Genomic DNA, 20,575 nt, shown 5'->3' with positions numbered 1-20,575 from the left:
AGCCCTGGTCGTTGTATTCCCTTGGGAAGTGAACCAACAGATGAAGATACCTGATATTCTGCCTTTTAAATACATAACCCTTTCTAAAATAAGATCCACAGATAATTACTAAATTTACCTTGTTTTCTTTTTCGTTGAAGACAGCAGCTTGATGGACTGAAGCAGAAGGAACGACAACCGAGACTCGAATATACTGAGGAGCTTCGTCACCTCCTCCCGCCGGAGCGCAGGGGCCGCCTCGGCAGCGGGCGCCGTCTCCTCGGGCCTGGGCTGCAGACGGCAGGTGCCGAGTCATGGAACCACGGTCTAGTGCAGCACACAGTCCCGCCCACGGCCAACTTCTCACAGACAGCTCATGTAAGACCACTTGGATTGACCAGCACATGGCAAGAATGCTCACACCTAACAGCCATTTATATTCAAAACAAAGCAACACGGTGCCTCCCGAAGGACAATGTCCTGACTCGGAGCCTGCCGAAGCCCACTCACCATGCACCCTGCTGCTACCAAGTTCAGTGAAAATGATCAAAGGGCCTGGACCTCTTCCATCTTGCAAAAAAAAAAAAGCAACCTACGTTCTGGGCCTGGTGCAGAAGGCTACTGGCTAAAGTCCTGGCCTTTCACCGGTTTGAGTCCCGGCTGCTTACTTCCCATCCAGCTCTCTGTGGCCTGGGAAAGCAGTTGAGCATGGCGTAAAGCCTTGGGACCCTGCACAGCGTAGGGGACCTGGAGGAAGGTCCTGGCTTCAGATCGGGTCAGCTCCAGTCATTCTGTGACCATTTGGGAAGTGAACCAGTGGACAAAAGATCTCTGTCTCTCTCTGTATCTCCTTTTCTCTGTATACCTGCCTTACCAATAAAAATAAATAAATCTTTTTTTTTTAAAGGAGTAGGAAGACCCAGAAAGATGGATTCTTCCTGTTTTTATTTTTATTTATTTATTTTTTTTAAGATTTATTTACTTTATTACAAAGTCAGATATACAGAGAGGAGGAGAGACAGAGAGGAAGATCTTCCGTCCGATGTTTCACTCCCCAAGTGAACCGCAACGGGCCGGTGTGCGCCGATCCGAAGCCAGGAACCAGGAACCTCCTCAGGGATTCCCATGCGGCTGCAGGGTCCCAATGCATTGGGCCGTCCTCAACTGCTTTCCCAGGCCACAAGCAGGGAGCTGGATGGGAAGTGGAGCTGCCGGGACTAGAACTGGCGCCCATATGGATCCAGGGGCGTTCAAGGCGAGGACTTTAGCCACTAGGCCACGCCGCCGGGCCCAAAAATAAATAAATCTTAACAACAATGAAAGGCGTTTAATAACTTCACTATGCAAATTAACAAGTCACTATTAACGTTTCTACGTGGAGTACATACACAAGCGTGTCCATCCGCACACCCCATCCGCACACAGCCCAAGCCACGCGGAGCACAGGCCAGGGCGCCGCCTCACCTGCTCCAGCTCCTCCCGCAGCTCCTCCCGCAGCTCCTCCCGCAGCAGCTGCAGCGCGGGTTCCGTCCTCACCATCGTGTCCAGAGCTCCAGACAGCGTTTTCAACTTTCCAACATTGCTATTCTGACCTAACACATCAGACACAGAAGCATCATTTCTCAGAGGGCGTTCACGAGGGCACCGAGTCCTCCTCAAGTCCAGTCTGCTGACGACTGTCCTGAGGTACACGCACAGTCTAGACGGCGCGATGGAGGGAGAAAAGACAAGCTGTCTGGATGGAGCCCGAGTCTGCAGCTCCGGGTTAGAGGGGCTGGAGTGGAGTCTGCAGCCTGCAGCCCACCCACCATAGCCGACAATCACTTCTCCCAGCTGTGCACAGGACAGATGACCACGCTTTCCTGGCATTCCTCACCCACAGCTGCCACTGCTGCAAAGCCCCGTGCCCCTGACCTCCTCGGGCCTCCACGGCTGCGGCCAGCTGTGTGCTCTGCCCACAGGTCTGGCTCTGGGGCACACGGGTCATCTCTGAGATCTTCTCGTGGCGAGTCTCATGAGAACAGCAAGACTTCATCTGCCCTGTGGGCAGTCAGCCACGTTTGGGACCAAGTCTCCACATAAACTCGGGACACCAAAGCTCGTGTGAGCCTTGACGCACTGGAGGATCATGGTCCCGTACTGCTGGGGGGAGGGGTGCTGTCCATGACTAGTGCAAGAGGACCCCTGGCACCCATCCTGCCTCTTCCCTGGCCAACTAACATCTCTGTTCTTTCCTGGTGAAAAGTGCCATGGCAAGAATAGCCTGGGTGAGAGTCCTCCTCATGAACCATCAAACCTCGGGGTGTCCTTGGGGACCCCAACCTTGGCCTCTGTAGGTGGGCAGGCAGTAACTGCTACCTCCTTTACAGCACAATCCCAACTTTCAGAACAACCTGTTATCTTGACTGTCATTGCTGAGTAAGACTTGAGTATAGACTGGCATCCAGAAAACAAGCTTTGACTGTCCATGTGCCTTGTGTTAGAGCGGCCATGCGGGCGCTGGGGAGATTGGCCCGGTCACACACAGACTGGAGAACAACTGGACCAAACGTCGCAGAAGGTACCAGGATGCAGGCATCTTTAGCGTGGCTTACAAGGCCCTCAGCCCCCGCAGCTAAACCCCTTGAACAGTCACATTATTTTTCCAAGATGCTAATAATCAATATTTTTATTCCTAGCATTTCATTTCTTTGCAATGACGGCTTCTCTAAGGAGCACAAATACAGTAGAAAAATTCCAAACTGCAATGAGACAAAGACAGCTCTTGGCTGGCCCCCAGACACTGTTTGGCGATTATCCACGGCAACAAGCAGGAGGCAGACGGGGGCGGGGAGTAACCAGGACTTGAATGGGTGCCCATGTGGGATGCTGGCACCATAGCAGGAAGCTTAGCTTACTATGCCATGGTACTGGACCCCAAAGTTGTTTCCAAATAAGGGGACACACACACAATCCAGCACTTCTGGTGACTCATCATCCAGTACATTTCTCTAACTTTTAAAAGCGCTTTGGTCCTCAGGCTCTGGCACCAGCATCCCACATGGGCACTGGTTTAAGTCTTAGCTCTCCACCTCCGATCCAGCTCTCTGCCGGTGGCCTGAGAAAGCAGTAGAAGATGGTCTGAGGCCCTGGATCCCTACACCCATGGGAGAGACCCAGAGAAAGCTCCTGACTCCCAGCTTCAGATTGGCCAGTACTGGCCGAGTGAACCAGAAAATGGAAGATATCTTTCTCTGTCTCCTTCTCTCTGTAAACGTGGCTTTCAAGTAAAGTAAAACTATAAAAAATCTAAAATGTGCAGAAATTCTGGTCCCATCCAAGGAAATTAACTATGGTTTAACTGGAAACAACAAAAAGCCAGTCCTACTTACATCCCAGAGTACCTCAGGTCTGCCTCACTAAGACAGTCCAACACTAAGCCCGAGGGATAAAAAGCAGACTTACTGGTCATCTGGAATTCTGCAAATGCGACTCTTTCCAACTGCACTCTAAGCAGCTCGCAGGGAGCGTCTCTGAGAAGCTGGAAGAGCTTGACAGCCTTGCCGTAATGAAGCTCCGCCAGCACGCGGTGCTGCTTCCGCAGGTGCTCATCGCCAACCTGGAGCCAAAACACAGTGAGCGACTCCCCAGCAGCCCCGAGACACCCAGAGGGTCGCAGCACAGGAGCGGGCACGCGCGTCTCTGCCTCAGCTCTTACGTTTAGGTCTTAGATCAGCTCTCAGTGAATTCTTTGGCCACTGCATGGGGCAGGAGTCCAACTCCACCCTCCGCACACGCATATCCAATTGTCCCCGCGTCACCGGCCAGAAGCTTTTTCCCACTGAGCTGCAATGGCTCTCTAAGGTTTCCCTTTGCCAGCGGGGATCAGGCCATCTGGGCAAACTTGAATTCTGGAGGGGAGACCTCTGGCACGAGGGGATAAATTCTCTCCAGAGGAAGCTGGATGTCACAGGCCACCACACTCGGCAAACGGGCAACTGACAAGTAAATGAAGCCCCTCTGGCACCAACCAAGAAAGGGGCCAAGAACAAACACAGCACTGAGGGACAGCTGACGACTCCCAGCAGAGGCTAACAAAGCTCTCCGACGCCAAGCCCTCCAGCCCTGACCCCAGGACTCAGCTGTAACGTAGACGCTGGATTACTTCTAACAAGGTCAATTTTGGAATTGCCCAGAATCTTGGTAATCACAAAATAATTAAACAAACATGATATATTCACTTAACAAACACCACTGAGCCCAGAAAATAGCTTTGTGTGCCAACATGGATGAATCCAAAAACTGTGTCATGTGGCAGGTGGTAAGCACACCAGCACGAACAAGATAGTCCAAGCCACAAAGCACAAACGCAGACACAACTTCCACGTTATTTTATTGGTAACACACACACACACAAACGCTCAGCCCCTGGAAAATTCAGGACCGCAGTTCACATGGATGGGCGTCCAGGAAGGAACACGGGGTTCCCTAGTTGCTCCGTTTGGTGGGGGATGTGTCTTCTGTTTTTATGTGCAGCTTTCATTGTAAGAGGTCCAAACAACCCATTCAAGCAATGCTAACTTGCAAGCTGAGCATTAACATACGTAGGTGACAGCAGAAAGAACCCATCAGCCTGCTCGTGTGAAGGGCAGCCCGGGACACACGTGCAGATGGCAGCAGCCCCAGCCCCTGGGCCGCGGTGGGCGGCCGTACCTGGTTCCGCAGACAGCTGTGGTACATGGAGGCCAGCCGGTGGTGGATGGTGGCCGCTCGGTACTGGCAGAGCGGCTGCCGCGCCGACAGCGAGTCCAGGTCACAGTGCTTCAGCGACTTCATCATAGCCTCGCTGACTTCCTTCTCAATCTTTATTTTTTTCCCAGGGGGAGAAATAAAATAAATAAATGACTCTAAGAATTCTCTGAATATTTAAATACTGCTCAAGCGCACACGGTGACGGCTGTTCAGTGTTTGCTAAGGGAGTGTGAAGCGAGGCCCTGTTCTGGAGTGAGCCGGTCTATTACCTGCTCCTGGGCTTTTCTCGACAAAGGAGCGTAATCCTGCTGCAGAGTCGCCATGGTGAAGTAGGTGGTGGACAGCTCCCAGTTGACCGAGTCCCAGACGGCGGGGTGAGTGTCCCGCGTGCCCAGCGACCTCAGCGCCTTCAGGTAGTAATCCACAGCCTGCGAGAGAGCACCGAGGGTGAGTGACTGTGGGTGCGCCCACTGAAGGACAGTGCTGCGAGGCAGGTGACCGACGGGAGCATTACAGCGCCACGACAGCCTGGCAGCCGCTGCACGCTCCCATCGGAGCCTGGGCAAGCCCAGCCCTGGCTAACGTCCTCTGAGCCATGCCAACAATGCATACAGGTGCATTTTTCTCTGTAGGTATAGGAGGTTTTCCCTCCCCCTCCTCCTTCCCTGTCTGCCCCACCCCATGGGTGCAAGGGTCCAAAAGCACCCAGACCATCTTCCGCTGCTTTCCTAGGTACATGAGTAGAGCTGAACTGTGCCCACATGGGATGCCAGCAGCACAGGCAGAAGCGTAATGTGCTAAGCCACCGTGAGTCTCAGGAATTCTTCCTCACACGTTCATCCCTGCAGGTGCGCTTTCCACTCATCAGCCTTCATGTGCTTCACACCGACCCGGGTCCGACATACAGTTTACTGAAACATCTTCCTAACCACTCCTTCCGGCCTCTCCACCAGCCCCTCCTTCCATTCGCCGGCCCATTTCTGGATGCCTTAGCAATCGCTCAAGCCGATCACCATGACTGAATCAATTCCAGTTTCCTAGAGCCGGGTGCAGGGCTGGCCAAGAGGCACCAGCACGTTACCTTGTTGTAATACAAGCCTTCTTCCGGCGAGAACTCGCGCTGGCACTCGCCCCCGGCGCCGCAGTGCGCCTGGGCACAGATGCGCATGAGTCTTCCTGTGTTGCATAACAGGAGGGCAGCGTTGGTGGCATCGTGGATTGACTCAAAGTTGTGAATTCCCTTTTCAAAACAAGAAAAGCTTTTTTTCCACAACTGTTGCTCGGCAGCAGACACAGATTTGCTCACTTCACAAAGAAAGAAAGGAAACAATGACGTAAGCAGCCATCCGTGGGCCCGCCACCACTCCAGGGGACGCAGCGGGACGGCGGCGCCACCCCGGCCGACCTGCGGGTACAGAGAGCAGCACAGGCCCTCCAAGGGCTGTCCAGGCTCAACCCCTGCACCTAGCGGGTGGCTGGTTTAGAATGGGACCTTAAGGAGCTAATGAAATCCCACTTTCTTTTATTTTTAACTGTTTATTTGTTTAAAAAAAAAAAGGCAGAATGACACCAGATGTGGGCAACTGTCTCGGTTGCTTTTATCTACGCAAGTGTTACACCGCTGGAAGAAAATCGGCTAATAGGGCCCTGTGCTTGCTAGCACATACAAGAATCTGGTCTGGGAACACCTCACACAGTTTCTACTGGGATCCCCCAATCGAGCTTTCAGTCTCTGAACACTAAACATCAAATGACAGGACAGAACAAGTCAATCAACCACCTCAGCTATATGTTGGCAATGAAAAGACTGGGCAACTGGAGACTATATGATGGGCCATATCAATCAGTGGATTCTCCAACGACCGCATCGTGCCTGGAGTGGTGAGAGTGGCAGCAATACAGTTCTGTGGAACTATCAAAACCACTCTGCCGGCTCTACCTTCAGACCAGAGACGGTCTTCCCAAGAAACTGATGAACTTATCTGGACAATAAGATGCCTTACTTTTTGCCTGGTAGATGCTTGCAATGAAAGAATCTCAACTGAATTTGAACTGTGGTAATGCAACAAGGTGGAGGAACCCACCATGGGGAGGGGGTAATCGCAGTGCCTATAAAACCGTGTCACATAATGCAATGTAATCCAATAAAATAAAATAAAATGTATAAGAAAAAGAAAAAAAGAAAATCGGCTAATAACTGATGGGCATTCTGGGTCTGGGTAATGCCAAATCTCAGTTACTTATACCAGTATGCCAACACAGCTGCCTTTTTTTTTTGAAGATAAGGAGGGCAGACACGGGCTTGGACCACTGGCCTCAAAACTCCATCTATGACAGGACCTGTCATCTGACTGTGGAGTGCATATGCTGAACTGCGTCTCCTTGGTTGCTGCTGACCGTGCAGAGGAACTTGGGGGACATGACAACCAGCTCACTGAGGCCTGCACAGGACGTTTAGTACCATGGAGGGCAGAGCAAACTGGACAGCTTTCCCAGCCAAGCTTGCACAGCGAGTAGCTGGGCAAACTGACTCTAAGGTGGACTGGGTCAGCCAGTGGACCTTAGAAGGACCTGCTCAGCCTTGGAGCAACAAAATCAACAGCATCTCACACCCATGGGGACCCCGGGACACCAGGTGGCTGTCCCCATCCCAGGGCAGTGATGTGGTTGGGCTGCTGAGCGCACCCCTCTTCCCATTTCACCAGATACATGAACAAAAGGACACTGGAAACTTGTCTCATCCACTTTCCTCCATTCCTCGATCCTCCCCAACCTAACTGGTGGTCCACATGGGCATGCATCCCTAACTGTGTAAACACCACCAAAACCAAAAATTATAAAAATTACAAGTATATTTAAAAAAAAAAAAAGGTACAGTGGCAGAGAGACATCTTCCTGCACTGGTTGACTTCCTAAATAATCCAACTGCCTGGGTTGGACCAGGCCACAGCCAGGAGCCAGGAGCTCCCGCTGGGGCTCCCCTGCAGGTGCAAAGACAGGACCACCATCCACTTATTTCCCAGGTACATTAGCAGGGAGCTGGACTGGATGGAGCAGCGGGACCACACTCGCACTCATGGGATGCCGGCAACACAAGACATGGCGCAATGCTCTGCGCCTCAAGGGCAGCCAGTGACTAAGCTCAGGTGACGCTGTCAGAGTCCTACATGACTGAGGCTCTAAGAGGGAAAAACACCAGGAACACGCAGAGAAAAGCCCTCCCAACTCGCCTGCTGTGTCACATGGGGACTCCTCAGTGTCCCAGAGCCCTGGCTTCCCCGCGCAGTGGGACCACGCCTCATCCTCTCTCTTCTCCAGCCAACCCTGCAGTGGCTGGTGGTCCCATCTGCTTGACTGACCCGGTGAAGGGCCAACGTGGGAAGGGGAGACACTGATGTGATGGATCCCAAGGGAAAAAGAACTGATTTTTCCTCTAATTTTATTTCTTGAGAATTTAATAGTGAGTTCTAAGGCCCACCCTGCCCCAAAAGGGTCACCTGTTCCTTGTTTAACCTGTACAAAATCAACATAATTTTCTAATCAAACAGATTAGAAAAGGGAAGAATACAACAGCATACTCACCCAGTCTTTCGCTCTGTAACGCAGCAGCCTGGTTCATGTAGAACACCCCTATTTCATTTCTGATGTTTCCCATTCTCTTCAATACTTGTACGTAGTGTTCTGGATTTTGGCTTTTTAAGTCACTAAACTGCAAAATTTCATTAGCAGCTTCGTAACATTTACAACTAACCGAAAGCTGACTTTCCAAGTCTGTGGACAAATCAGTTGCCCATGCAAATCCTGTCAGAGAAAAAAAGCAAGCAAGCAGCATGAGCACAGGTCACGTGACACTGGTGCTCAGAAGTCAGCGAGCACACGTCACGTGACACTGGCACTCAGAAGTCAGTGCGCACAGGTCACGTGACACTGGCACTCAGAAGTCAGTGCGCACAGGTCACGTGACACTGGCGCTCAGAAGTCAGCGAGCACAGGTCACGTGACACTGGCACTCAGAAGTCAGGCAACCGAAAAGACCAGGCATTGCAAACACACAGAGGCCACCACAATCCCTACTTGCCAAACGGCCTTGTTTGGGGTGTGAACATTTGATTAAAGACAGTATTTTCCTTTCTATGAATATGAAACCATCCCAGGACACAGATTTGCCCAAGTACACTTGTTTATTGCTACAGACTTTTCAGCTGACCCAGGCCAAGCTCAGGAGCTACACTCAATCAGGTCCCCCTCCCATGGGGCGGCAGGGCCCTTGACCATAACCTGCTGACATAAACAGAAGCTAGACTAGGGAGTGCAGGTGTCCCAACTGGTGGTTAAACATCTGCCCCAAAGTGAATGTAAAAAATTCTGGAAATAAAAGTGCCAAGCTTCAGTTGAAGTCACTGAAGAAGCTGCCAAGGCCTCCAAGCCTCGAAGCTGCCACCTAGTGGAGACCGCAGGGAGCTGATGCACAGCCAGGGAGGGGGATCCGACTCTTCACTGGTAACATTCAAACACAGAGAATTTCACTCATATATCAGCATTCATAAGATATTTTAAAGATTATTTTATTTTTATTGGAAAGTCAGATATACAGAGAGGAGGAAAGACAGACAGGAAGATCTTCTGTCCATTGATCAATTCCCCAAGCAGCTGCATCAGCTGGAGCTGAGCCAATCCGAAGCCAGCAGCCAGGAGCCTCTTCCGGTCTCCCAAGTGGGTGCAGGGTCCTAGGCTTTGGGCCGTCCTCGACTGCTTTCCCAGGCCACAAGCAGGGAGCTGGATGGGAAGCGGAGCTGCTGGGATTAGAACCTGCGACCATATGGGATCCCGGTGTGTGCAAGGTGAGGACATTAGCCGCTAGGCCATTGTGCCGGGCCCTCACAAAATATTTTAATTGAAATTAGTATGATAAAAAAAGGTTAAGGCTCTGAGTAATGGCCTAGATGCAAAGAAGCCACTTGGGGGAGTGAACCAGCAGATGCAAAATCTTTGTCTCTCCTTCTCTCTAGAAATCTACCTTTCCAATAAAAATAAATCTTTAAAAAAAGAAAGAAGGAAAGGTTAAAAAATGGCCGGTGTATTCACAACAGCTAAAGCTGATGTGGGCCATGCTGCCATCCCGTACGGGTGCCAGTTCAAGTCTCAGATTCTCTTACCTCACTCCCTGCTAGCGGCCTGGGAAGCGCAGAGCATGGCGCAGTGGTTAGGCCCTGTCACCCTGGGGGAGACCTGGCGGACCCTGGCTTTGGCCTCGCACAGCCCAGCGCTGTGGCCATCCGGGCAGTGACCAGTTTCTAGCTCTGGCTTTCGGATGCATCAATAAGATATAAAGTTGTTTTCAAGCAATCATTTAACCAAGAGGAGCAGGGCACGACTAAAGCAACATGGTCCCCCTCCTGCCTCCTCGCTCCTCCAGCCAAGGACCAGCCACGGTTCTCAGGAGGCGGACACCTAGTGCCTCGACAGTGGAAGGAAATACAGCAAGTCCTCAAATCCCACAGGAGCGTCGTCTCCTTCACTGCCCTCACTGCCTGGGCACGGAGTGACACGCTGGACCAAACTGCCTTTGTTCGGTTTCAAACAGTGAGATAAACCCATGGTTCGGGTAACTGACTAAAATGTTATCTAGAAAAAGTTAAGGAAGAGAGCAGATATACACAACTGTCTTCAAACCCGATCTGATCTTCAGTTCGAGGTCACCAGCAAGCACCAACACATGCATGCTGTGCCTCTCGCTAGGCCATGCCAGCCCACGCCACACAGCAGCGCGCGTGGACACACAGACACACACACACACACCCCTGTGCCTCTCCCTGGGCCATGCCAGCCCACGCCACACAGCAGCATGTACGCACATACCCACCCACCCCTGTGCGGCTCCCTGGGCCATGCCAGCCCACGCCACACACCAACACATGTATGCATGCTGTTCGGCTCCCTGGGTCTCAGCCCGTGTACGCCACACACCAACACACACAGGCACACGGTGCAGCTCCCTGGGCACCAGCCTGCCCACGCCATGCTCTCGGGCCTACCCTGACAGCTGGACTCTCTGTGGAGGCTGTGCAGTATCTCCTGGTCTTCCTTGGTCTGGTAGTTAAACTCCTCCAGGTGGGCGGCTCGGTTACTCGCGTTCTGGGCCAGCATCAGCTGGATGTCCCCGCAGAGCGTCAGGTACTGCGAGAGGAAGAGCAGCACTTCGGAGAGCACGTTGGTGCAGAGGCAGCAGTACGTATCTGTGGGGCGGGGCGGGGAGACAGCACAGGGCCGTTCGGACAGGACGCACGCCCAAGCGGGAATACCGGCAGCAGACAATTAGGGAGTCTTTTTCAAATGAAGTGTGATAACACCTTCAGGCCCGCGGGTTCAGTGCCCGCCGCCCCCTCCTCCAGGCGGTGCCTACCATGGCTCTGCAAGGCCAGCTTGATGTAGCGGAGCGCCCTTCCGTACTTGTGAAGACTCATGGCAGCATCAGACAACACGTAGTAGGCCTTGGAAGACTTGAGAATAAGCTGCAGCTTCATTTTATGTTGCCAAGAGCCAGGGATCATCCCAGACTGACTGGAGCAGCCGCCCTTCTGCAGGGAGCCCACTGCAACGGGGAGAGAAGAGACGCTGTGGCTTAAACAGGCCTCCCAAGATCGCAACTCCACAGAACACGTCACACTTAGGGACCCTGCCACACACGACCCTTCAGCAGTCTGACACGGCGGAGGAACACGGCACTGCTTCCGGGGCCTGCTCGGAACCCCCGCAGCCTCATGTCCCCTTGCGCTCCCCACCACGGGCGAATACGGGACTGCCACCAGCCGACACGGGCCCAGCTCCCTGGGGAGCACCAGCCTCCTCAGAAGAGGACGGCTTCTCCCCACCTCATGCAAAGCTTCTTAGCCTTATCCCTGTGCCACACTGCGTCATCTTCCCTGTTTCCTTGCTGCCTCGCAGCTCAAGCTGCTACTGGCTCTTTACAGACCCCTGCTCTCCTCTCTCATGGCCGCTGTCTCCTCTTGCAGGAACCCTCTACCTAAAAACCAACCCATCGGCCCCGGCGCGATAGCATAGTGGTTAAAGTCCTCACATGCACACGCCAGGATCCCATATGGTTGCAGGTTCTAATCCCGGTGGCCCTGTTTCCCATCCAGCTCCCTGCTTGTGGCCTGGGAAAGCAGCTGAGGACGGCCCAAAGCCTAGGGACCCTGCACCCACGTGGGAGACCCAGAGGAGCTTCTGGCTCCTGGCTTCAGATTGGCTCAGCTCCAGCTGTTGCGCTCACTTGAGGAGTGAACCATCGGACAGAAGATCTTCCTGTCTCTCCTCCTCTCTGTATATCTGCCTTTCCAATAAAAATAAATAAATCTTGCAAAAAAAAGAGAACATCTTAAAAAAAAAAAAAAAACCAACCCATCATGGCTTTTTCCATCACATGTGCTCTCAAGGGCCAAGGACTCAGCCAGGCACAGAAACAGCGATGCGAAGGCCGTGGCCTCTGTCCACTGTCTTGCACTGTGAACGACTCTCCCCTCTCCTGCTCACTCAATAATGTCCCTCTTCAATGTCACTGATGCCTTGGCTCAGGTGAAGTCGGCTGTGGCTGAGCATCAGCGTGCTACTCTAACGAAGGCCTCACGTGCACGTCCACTCAACTCACCTTTATCCAGAAACAAGGCCATCTGCTTCTCCAGCCCCTCAGGACCCCCCCTCGTGGATTCATCTTCATATTTCAGTGGGATTGGGGTGCTGGGGTCAGCTGCCGGAAGGTCACTTTCTTTTTTGATGCTGCTATCTACAGATTTTAAACCCTTTTTAAAAAAAGGAAAACCATTTACTATACCCTTCAATGAAGATGCACTGAGAAGTAAAATAAGGAAGTATCTGGACAAGGGAGTACATTTAAGAGAATTTTCATTCTGGAAACAAACATTTTAAAAGAACATTTGATCAGAAATGTCTGTGACAAATTAATTTGATTTCTGGTTTACGTTTCAACAAAAGGAATCATGGCAGAATAACCGCCAAACGCCACAGGGTAACGTGCGTACCAGGAGCAGCCAGACTCACCTCCAGGACGTAGCTAAGCACGAGCCTGCAGCGCTCTTCTGTGTCATGGCAGACCGGGAACGTGCAGCTGGGCTTCAGAAACAAACACTGACAATGCTTAGTGTGCCCCCCGCTCGCCCGTCCACCAGAGCCCAACCCGCAAGCCCCAGCGGTGAGATGCGCTCAGGACAGGCCTGACGGGAGGGTCAAGGGTCCTCCTGCTGTACCTGACCCAGCATGCAGGACGGCAAAGAGCAGCAATTAGAGTAGCAATGCTTTAACCAAATGTATTATTCCAAGCTAACTGGTCAGAGCAACTCCTCTAACTAGCCCCGATACCTGGTAACAGTTATCAGTGTCACCAATTTAGTGTAGGTTAACACACATCACCCGTGATCTCACTACAATGCACCTGCTTCAGTAAGAAGGAGCAAAGCAGTCAATGATCCATCCACCAAGCAGGATTCCGTGTAAGGGCCTCTGTGGGGCACTCTCCTGCCAGAGGAGCCGACAGGCGGCCGGGCACATGCGGCAGTGGCCAGCGCAGCATAACTGGCACTCCAGGAACTCTGCTGACTGCCTGCACAGCACCTTACCCACCCTGGACACGGAAATGCTGACCAAAGACTCGTTTCTGTGGCGACAGCAGCTGCACTGTTGACAGTGAGCGCTGCCTGAGCGGAGCGATGCTACCTGACCCACACACTGGCCTTCCACCTGTGAGCTGTGGAAAGCCCCAGCGGAGGGCCCACATCACAGGGCAGCTTCCCAAATACGTATCACTTGTGTCCTTGACACTTTGGGCAAGATAAACTTCGCTCTGCAGTAGGATTTAAGCTTCAAGAGAACTGTCCACTTAGCTGGACAGTTGCCAACTTCTTCCTACAGGCACTCTATCATTTCCTGAGCACACGCTCCAGGATATGGGGGTGGGGGGTGAAGGAGAGACCCGATCCACAGGAGACCCAAAATGCTCCGGCAAGAGACCCTGGGACAGACGGCTCCTCAAGGAGACAACAGAGCATGCATGGGCAGCGTGGTCAGCAAGCCTTCTTGAGGAGGCAGCATCTTACTCAAGTTTCGAGGCTACAAAAAGGTCCTCTTGGGGACGGTGCTATGACTCAGCAGGCACGGCCACTACCTGCGATGCCAGCATCCCACTGGGGGGGAGGGGGGAGGGGACGATCCATGTCCTGGACTCCACTTCTGATTTACTCCCTGTCAATGGCCTGGGAAAAGCAGTGGAGGATGTCCCAAGTGGGTGGGTCCCTGCCACCCACACCTGAGACCCAGCTGAAGCTCCCGGTTTCAGCCTGGCTAAGCTGCGGCCATCGCGGAGTCTTCTGTAACTCTAAATAAATGACACTTTAAAAAAGAGAAAGCAAAAAGTGGCCCAACAAGATATGAGGGCAGAAGTCTCCCATGCAGAGGCCAACAAGATACGGGGGCAGAAGTCTCCCATGCAGAGGCCAACAGCAAACACGCAGGTGCTCACATGGGCATGCCAGCCAATCAAAGCAGAAAGTGAAGGCAGAAAGCTGAGACAGGCACTGTTTGGGTAACAGAAATGTCCTGTCAAAACTAGCTAGAAGACAGTCCCCCACCCCAGAGCCAGGCTCCGGCAGCTTCTGTGAGGGGGAACCTGTCAACACGCTGCACGTCCCTTCTGGAGGATGTCAGAACTGTGGACTGCTGACCTGGAGCTCATCTCAGGGAGCCAGTGACTAACGACATGGGGCAAACATGCCCGCGCTCAGAGGGAGCACTACCTTGTCCAGCACCGGACACCGTCGGCTCCGCCACTCCACTCTAGATTCCCCAACAACTTCCACAGGTTCCCAGCAACCCAGACACTGCCGAGAAATGCCCTGATGGAGACACCTAACTGGAAACTCCCTGCGTGGAGATTCACGGCCGGACAGCAGCTCACACAGCTGCCCACTGAAGCCTTGGCTCTCGTGAGCCAGCTGCACGGGGCCAACTCTGAACAAGGCTCAGAACACTGCCCAACAGTGCCCACATGCCGGGCCACCAAGAGCTCACGGCTGAAGGAGTGCCGTTGTCGGAGAAGCTAATATATTCAATTAGCAATTGCTTGGTTTTCCAAGGACATGACTTAAACGCAAACCCCAAGGTGCTTACTCTGATTTGATGGATGGATTTGTACTTTTCTGGCACTGACAATTCTCCCACAGATTTAATGATGGCTACCGCTTTATTATCATGAGATGGGTCCGCGCTGCTGTTGTAGGATCCGTTCTCATCGCTGTCCGGCAGCTCTTCTTCCTCCTCCTCCTCCTCCTCCTCACTGTAACTTTCATCAGAATTCTCATTTAATGGGGATTCTGAACTTTCTTCCTTTTTAGGTTCATCCAACTGAAAAAGTTCTGAAAGCATGTAATTGGCTGAAGCAATTATCTGAGAAAAAGAAAAAAAAAGAAGCATGCATAAGCAACACTTCTGTAACCATTTCAAGTGAACTGATTTTATCAACAAATTTCAGAAAGAGATCTGCAAACATGCTGCTTCTACTACAAAGATTCATGACTGACACCTGGGAGTACTCAGCACCAGCAACTGTGCCATCCACTAGCTCATCCCAGAAGGCTGAGGTAGCCAGGCTGAGCCAGGCCAAAGCCAGGAGCTTCAGCCAGGTCTCCCACATGGTGCCAAGAGCCTGAGTAACTGCCTTCCTCCCGAGCTTTGTCCAGGTGCGTCAGCAGGGAGCCGAGTCAGAAGGGGAGCAGCCAGACTTGCACGGGCCCCTGCGAGGGATGCCAGCACTGCAGATGGCTGCTTCCCGTGCTACGTCACAACACTGGCACATTCACCTTTTTGGATGGTGAATTTATACAGGCAACCATTCCTTATTCCATGTCAGATGGCAGGGCGGAAGCTGTGCTAGCTCCCCGAAGCCCATTCCGGTAGCTGTGAAGGCGTGACACGTGCCGTCAGCAGCCACCTGTCCTGACGCCCAGTCCTCACAGCCCTCCCCCTTCAACACACACCACACAAGCTCTATAAAGCACCACCCCTCAGCCAGCAATCAGAAATTCAAAGCAGAAACTGGTCTACCATTTTTGGGAAAATGTTTATTTTTCCAAGTTCGATCTCTAGGATGAACTTTGTTTTCAAACTAGATAGAGTGACAATTAAAATTTACCTCTCTCAAGTTGCATATCCTATGTAATTTTTTCCAATTCACCTAAGAAAACAATAGCTATATAAAAACTGCCATTATCAAATTGAGACAACCGGGGGTTGTAACGGTACAAAACTAGGGGGAACATGACTGAGGAGGAAACGCTCAACAGACCATGACATGAGCGCGAGAGCTTCTCTTCCAACAGCAGCCCGGCCGGAAGCTGAGCCGAAGGCAGCTGGGAGCTCTACGTCAATCCAGGTCCCCGACACGCTGCCAGGGAGCCGGCTGCCCGAGCCATCCCACTGTCCCCTAGAGCCCACACTCAGCCCAGGCCCTCCAGCCTGGGAGGAAGATGTCTTCACTGTGGGGCTCTGCACCTGCCCCCAGGGATATTCTGTAAGATGCTTTTACTTGCAGGGCCCGGCGCAACGGCTCAGTGGCTAAAACCTCGTCTTGAATGTGCCGGGAGCCCACATGGGCACTGGTTTGTGTCCTAGATGCTCCACTTCCCATCCAGCTGCCTGCTTGTGGCCTGGGAAAGCAGAAGATGGCCCAAAGCCTTGGGACCCTGCACCTGCGTGGGAGACCCGGAAGAAGTTCCCAGCTCCTGGTTTGGATGAGCTCAGCTTTGGCCACTTGGGGAGTGAACTAGTGAATGGAAGATCTTCCTGTCTGTCTCTCTTCCTCTGTATATCTGACTTCCAATAAAATATATAAATCTAATAAATTAATTAATAAAAAAAGATGCTTTTAAAGTAGGGCATATGAGGTTTATTTATATTTAAAAATCAATAACAAGGCCTGTTCAAGTCAATGGATCTTTAGAGGATATGCTGTTTCCTACTATCCAAAAGAGCTCTGCTGTTATCACTGTACAAATTCTAGAACAGCATTCACACACACACCACCTTCTCGTCTCCACCCAGAGGACACACATTTTAAGTGTTGGCAGCTCCGGTGGCTTCCCCGGCAGAAATGGCAGAGAAAACACATTAGGAGGGTTCACTGCCTCCGTGAGCTCCGTCCTCCCCACGGCAGGCCTCCTCAGAGCACAGGACCGCCTCACCATCCTCCCCACGGCAGGCCTCCTGGGCGAGCAGGGCCGCCTCACCATCCTCCCCACGGCAGGCCTCCTGGGCGAGCAGGGCCGCCTCACCGTCCTCCCCATGGCAGGCCTCCTGGGCGAGCAGGGCCGCTTCACCGTCCTCCCCACGGCAGGCCTCCTGGGCGAGCAGGGCCGCCTCACCATCCTCCCCACGGCAGGCCTCCTCAGAGCACAGGACCGCCTCACCGTCCTCCCCACGGCAGGCCTCCTGGGCGAGCAGGGCCGCCTCACCGTCCTCCCCACGGCAGGCCTCCTCAGAGCACAGGGCCGCCTCACCGTCCTCCCCACGGCAGCCCTCCTGGGCGAGCAGGGCCGCCTCACCATCCTCCCCACGGCAGGCCTCCTGGGCACACAGGGCTGCCTCACCTCGGTAGCAGGAGGCCCAGTTCCCGCCCTCAGTGCGCGAACCCACCTTACCTGAGGATGCCTGCTTTTGTCCAGCAGCTTCACACAGTTGAGAAGCAATGTTCTGATGGTCCCGTAGTGTTTCTTATTTTGGTTCTTCTTCATCATCATGTTACAAGCAACCCTAAAAGATATTTTCACATCAAACTGACTCTCTGCTCTTCATTCTCTGCCAAGACTCAAGCCTAAGCATGCTTTTGCTTCTTTCAACAGAAAAAGGCTACAAGAAAAAACGAAAATTAAATTTTATCCCTCCCTCCCCCAATCAGTTTCTACCAAAAAAGCTGAGTGTTGTCTGGTCTGTGTATCTATACTCCTTCCCTACTGCCATGACAGCAGATTCAAACGACTTGGCTTGGCCAGTGAGGGGACGCACGCCATCAATCCCGCAAGGCCATGTCCACATCTCCCGACTCACTTATACAGCAGAACGGCCACCGGCATGGTGAACGGGTTCTGGTATTTGTCCTCAGTTTCTTCACACAGGGTGGTGAGGTCATAGAGTTTCACGATGTCACTGCCGCTGGCTGAAACACAGGCACAGCTTGCGTGGGCGCCGGGCGTCACAGGCCACAGGCACACCCTGCTGCGTGGGCGCTGGGGCGTCACAGTCCACAGGCACACCCTGCTGTGTGGGCACCACCGGGGCCCTCGCCACCCACAGGCACACCTCCCTATGTAGGCGCTGCCGGGGCTCTCACTGCCCACAGGCACAGCTCACTGTGTAGGTGCCCTGCGTGGGCACCACTGGGGCCCTCGCCACCCACAGGCACACCTCACTGTGTGGGTGGCCCTGCGTGGGTGCCGCCGGGGCCCTCGCCGCCCACTCAGGAACCCGCTTACCTTTAAAGAGCCAGTAGGTGTGTCCTTCCTTAGTGCAATTAGATTTCAGAAATGATAAAATATTCTGTGCGATATCTTTAATGACTTTTGTAGAAAAATTAGAGTTTTCCAAATTGGGAATCTCTTCTGTTTTTATCATTTCATATTTCTGTGAACACATATGGAAGGCAGTTGAACAGGTTATCGAGAAAGCAATGTTCTGCTTATTACAAAGCCACCAAGCAGATAAACGCGGCAGAGCCCTAGCCCAAGCTCCTCAGTCCGCGACCTGCGCCCACGCCCCCCAGCAATCGGAGCACCCCCACTGCGCCGGTGCCACGCTGCAGGAGCAACCCTCAGGGAGTGCGCAGGCTAGGCACCAAGTGTGTTCAAGGCTTGCTTCTCCACCCCAAGGGTTTCAAAGACGGCAAGTGAAGGTAGACCGCACAGAGCAAACCTTAAGACCTCATGTACAGCCCGGCACAGTAGCCTAGCAACTGAGGTCCTTGCTTTGAACGCACTGGGTTCCCACATGGGTGCTGGTTCCAACTCTGGTGGCCCTGCTTCCATCCAGCTCCCTGCTTGTGGCCTGGGAAAGCAGATGAGGATGGCCTAAGCCCTGGGACTCTGCACCTGTTTGGGAGACCCGGAGGAAACTCCTGGTTCCTAGCTTCGGATTGGGTCAGCTCCAGCTGTTGTGGCCGCTGGGGACTGAATCATCAGAAGGAAGATCTGTCTCTCCTCTTCTCTGTATATCTGACTTTCCAATAAAAAGAAATTAAAAAAAGAAAAAAAAGACTTCCTGTGTGTCTGGCTGTTCTCCGTCCTGACACAAGTCAGGGCTGACACTCACTTGGGACACTTTTCCAGAAGGCACTTGTCCCCTCCTGGGCTAAGGACAGCACTTCTCTGGGGGGGAGAGGTGTGGCCTAGCAGGTAGCTGTGATAACAGAAGTAAAGGCTGCCCAGTCACGCCGCTGGCTTGCTCGGCTTGTCTCTATGTACATGTCCCTAAGTGCGCTTTACTCCATCTTGGCCATGGAGAGCCCCAGGATTAGCTCCCCCACACCGCACACTGCGGCTGACCTGGCCCCTTCTCCACACTCCTTCCCTTGCCCCTAGCCAGGGGAAGCCTCCGATGTTTGAGTCTAACACCTCCCTGCGTGATGGGACTCAACAGGACACAGGCAGGTGAAGCTTCAGGTAATTTCCAGCTGCATTTCTCTAATGGCCGCCCTTTGTCTCTGCAGCCCACTCCCACTACTCACACGTTACCTAGCCCCCCCAGCACTGCCATTTATGGCAAAGTCTAGCAGTGTTCTCAATAAAGACTGCAAGTCAGAATCAAGCACAAAGTTTCTGAAAAGAACGGTGCACAGATGCCCAAACAGGTGTGTTTTTATTTCAGAGGCCACACTGCAGGTGCAAGAATCGCAGGGGGAAGCGCAGTTAGAAGCCTGGCCCCAGACACAAGCTGTACTCTGGCAGTCCTGATGCCGCAGTGCGACTGTCGCCCGGACGCTCAGCTTCTCTCTCCATCAAATGGAAGTAACAGTACAACAGAGGCCAAGAAGACCAGACCAGACAACGCACGGTGGTCCAGCAGGTTAGGTCCCACCTGGGATACCACTTCAAGTGCTCCATTTTGGATCCAGTACTCTAGCGTGCCAGGGAACAGGGGAGAAGACCCAAGCACTTTAGCCTGGCCACGCCGGTGGCAGCCCGTGGCAGCCCGTGGTGCCCGTGGCTCCTGGCTGTAATGTGGTCCCGTCACAGCTGCTGCAGCCGCTGGGGACTGAACCGGAACGCAGGTGTCTCTCCTGCTCGCCTCCCCGCCCCTCCTCCAGCCCTGCTGTCATTGTGTTTTCTTTTCTTTAAAGTAAGACTTACTTTTATTTGAAAAGCAGAGTTTACATAAAAAAGTAGTGATACACAGAAGGTCTTCCATTCACTGCTTCACTCCTCAAATGGCCACCAACAGCTACAGCTGAGCCAATCCAAAGCCAGCAGCCAGGAGCTTTTTCCTAGTCTTCCATGTGGGGTGCAGGGTCCCAAGGCCTGGGACCACTTCCGCTGCTTTCACAGGCAGCAAGCAGGGAGCTGGAGAGGAAGTGCAGCAGCCAGGATACGAGCTGGTGCCCATTGGGATGCTGGCACCACAGGGTGGAGGATTAGCCTCTGCCCCACCCCACTCGTGCCTCTCAGATGAGAGCTAGTGCGTTCAGGGTAGTATGGCCATAGACCACTTGTGCTTTTCAAACAAACAAACCTTTAGCTGGTTTTGGCTGCAACAGAGCTCAGCCTATCTGAAGCCAGGAGCCAGGAGCTTCCTCAGGGTCTCCCACATGAGT

General features: G+C 53.1%; 1 protein-coding gene across 2 annotated transcripts in view; it reads right to left on the bottom strand.

The window, feature by feature from the left end:
• The window catches only part of EDRF1 (erythroid differentiation regulatory factor 1), a 38,199-nt gene that overhangs the window by 5,577 nt on the left and 12,047 nt on the right, over positions 1–20,575 (bottom strand). For both annotated transcript variants that reach the window (XM_058671408.1, XM_004580184.2), the window contains exons 10-24: positions 18,246–18,393; positions 17,821–17,929; positions 17,415–17,526; positions 14,890–15,165; positions 12,769–12,840; positions 12,359–12,509; positions 11,114–11,302; positions 10,746–10,946; positions 8,293–8,511; positions 5,792–6,015; positions 4,980–5,138; positions 4,672–4,821; positions 3,424–3,577; positions 1,444–1,571; positions 119–270 (exon numbers count right to left, since the gene is read on the bottom strand). In XM_058671408.1, coding sequence (XP_058527391.1) covers positions 119–270; positions 1,444–1,571; positions 3,424–3,577; positions 4,672–4,821; positions 4,980–5,138; positions 5,792–6,015; positions 8,293–8,511; positions 10,746–10,946; positions 11,114–11,302; positions 12,359–12,509; positions 12,769–12,840; positions 14,890–15,165; positions 17,415–17,526; positions 17,821–17,929; positions 18,246–18,393 — 2,444 coding nt within the window. The remainder of the gene's footprint in view (positions 1–118; positions 271–1,443; positions 1,572–3,423; positions 3,578–4,671; positions 4,822–4,979; positions 5,139–5,791; positions 6,016–8,292; positions 8,512–10,745; positions 10,947–11,113; positions 11,303–12,358; positions 12,510–12,768; positions 12,841–14,889; positions 15,166–17,414; positions 17,527–17,820; positions 17,930–18,245; positions 18,394–20,575) is intronic.

This window comes from Ochotona princeps, chromosome 13 (genome assembly GCF_030435755.1).
Source record: "Ochotona princeps isolate mOchPri1 chromosome 13, mOchPri1.hap1, whole genome shotgun sequence".
NCBI classification, from domain to species: domain Eukaryota; kingdom Metazoa; phylum Chordata; class Mammalia; order Lagomorpha; family Ochotonidae; genus Ochotona; species Ochotona princeps.
This window is presented reverse-complemented; position numbering and strand designations above follow the sequence as displayed.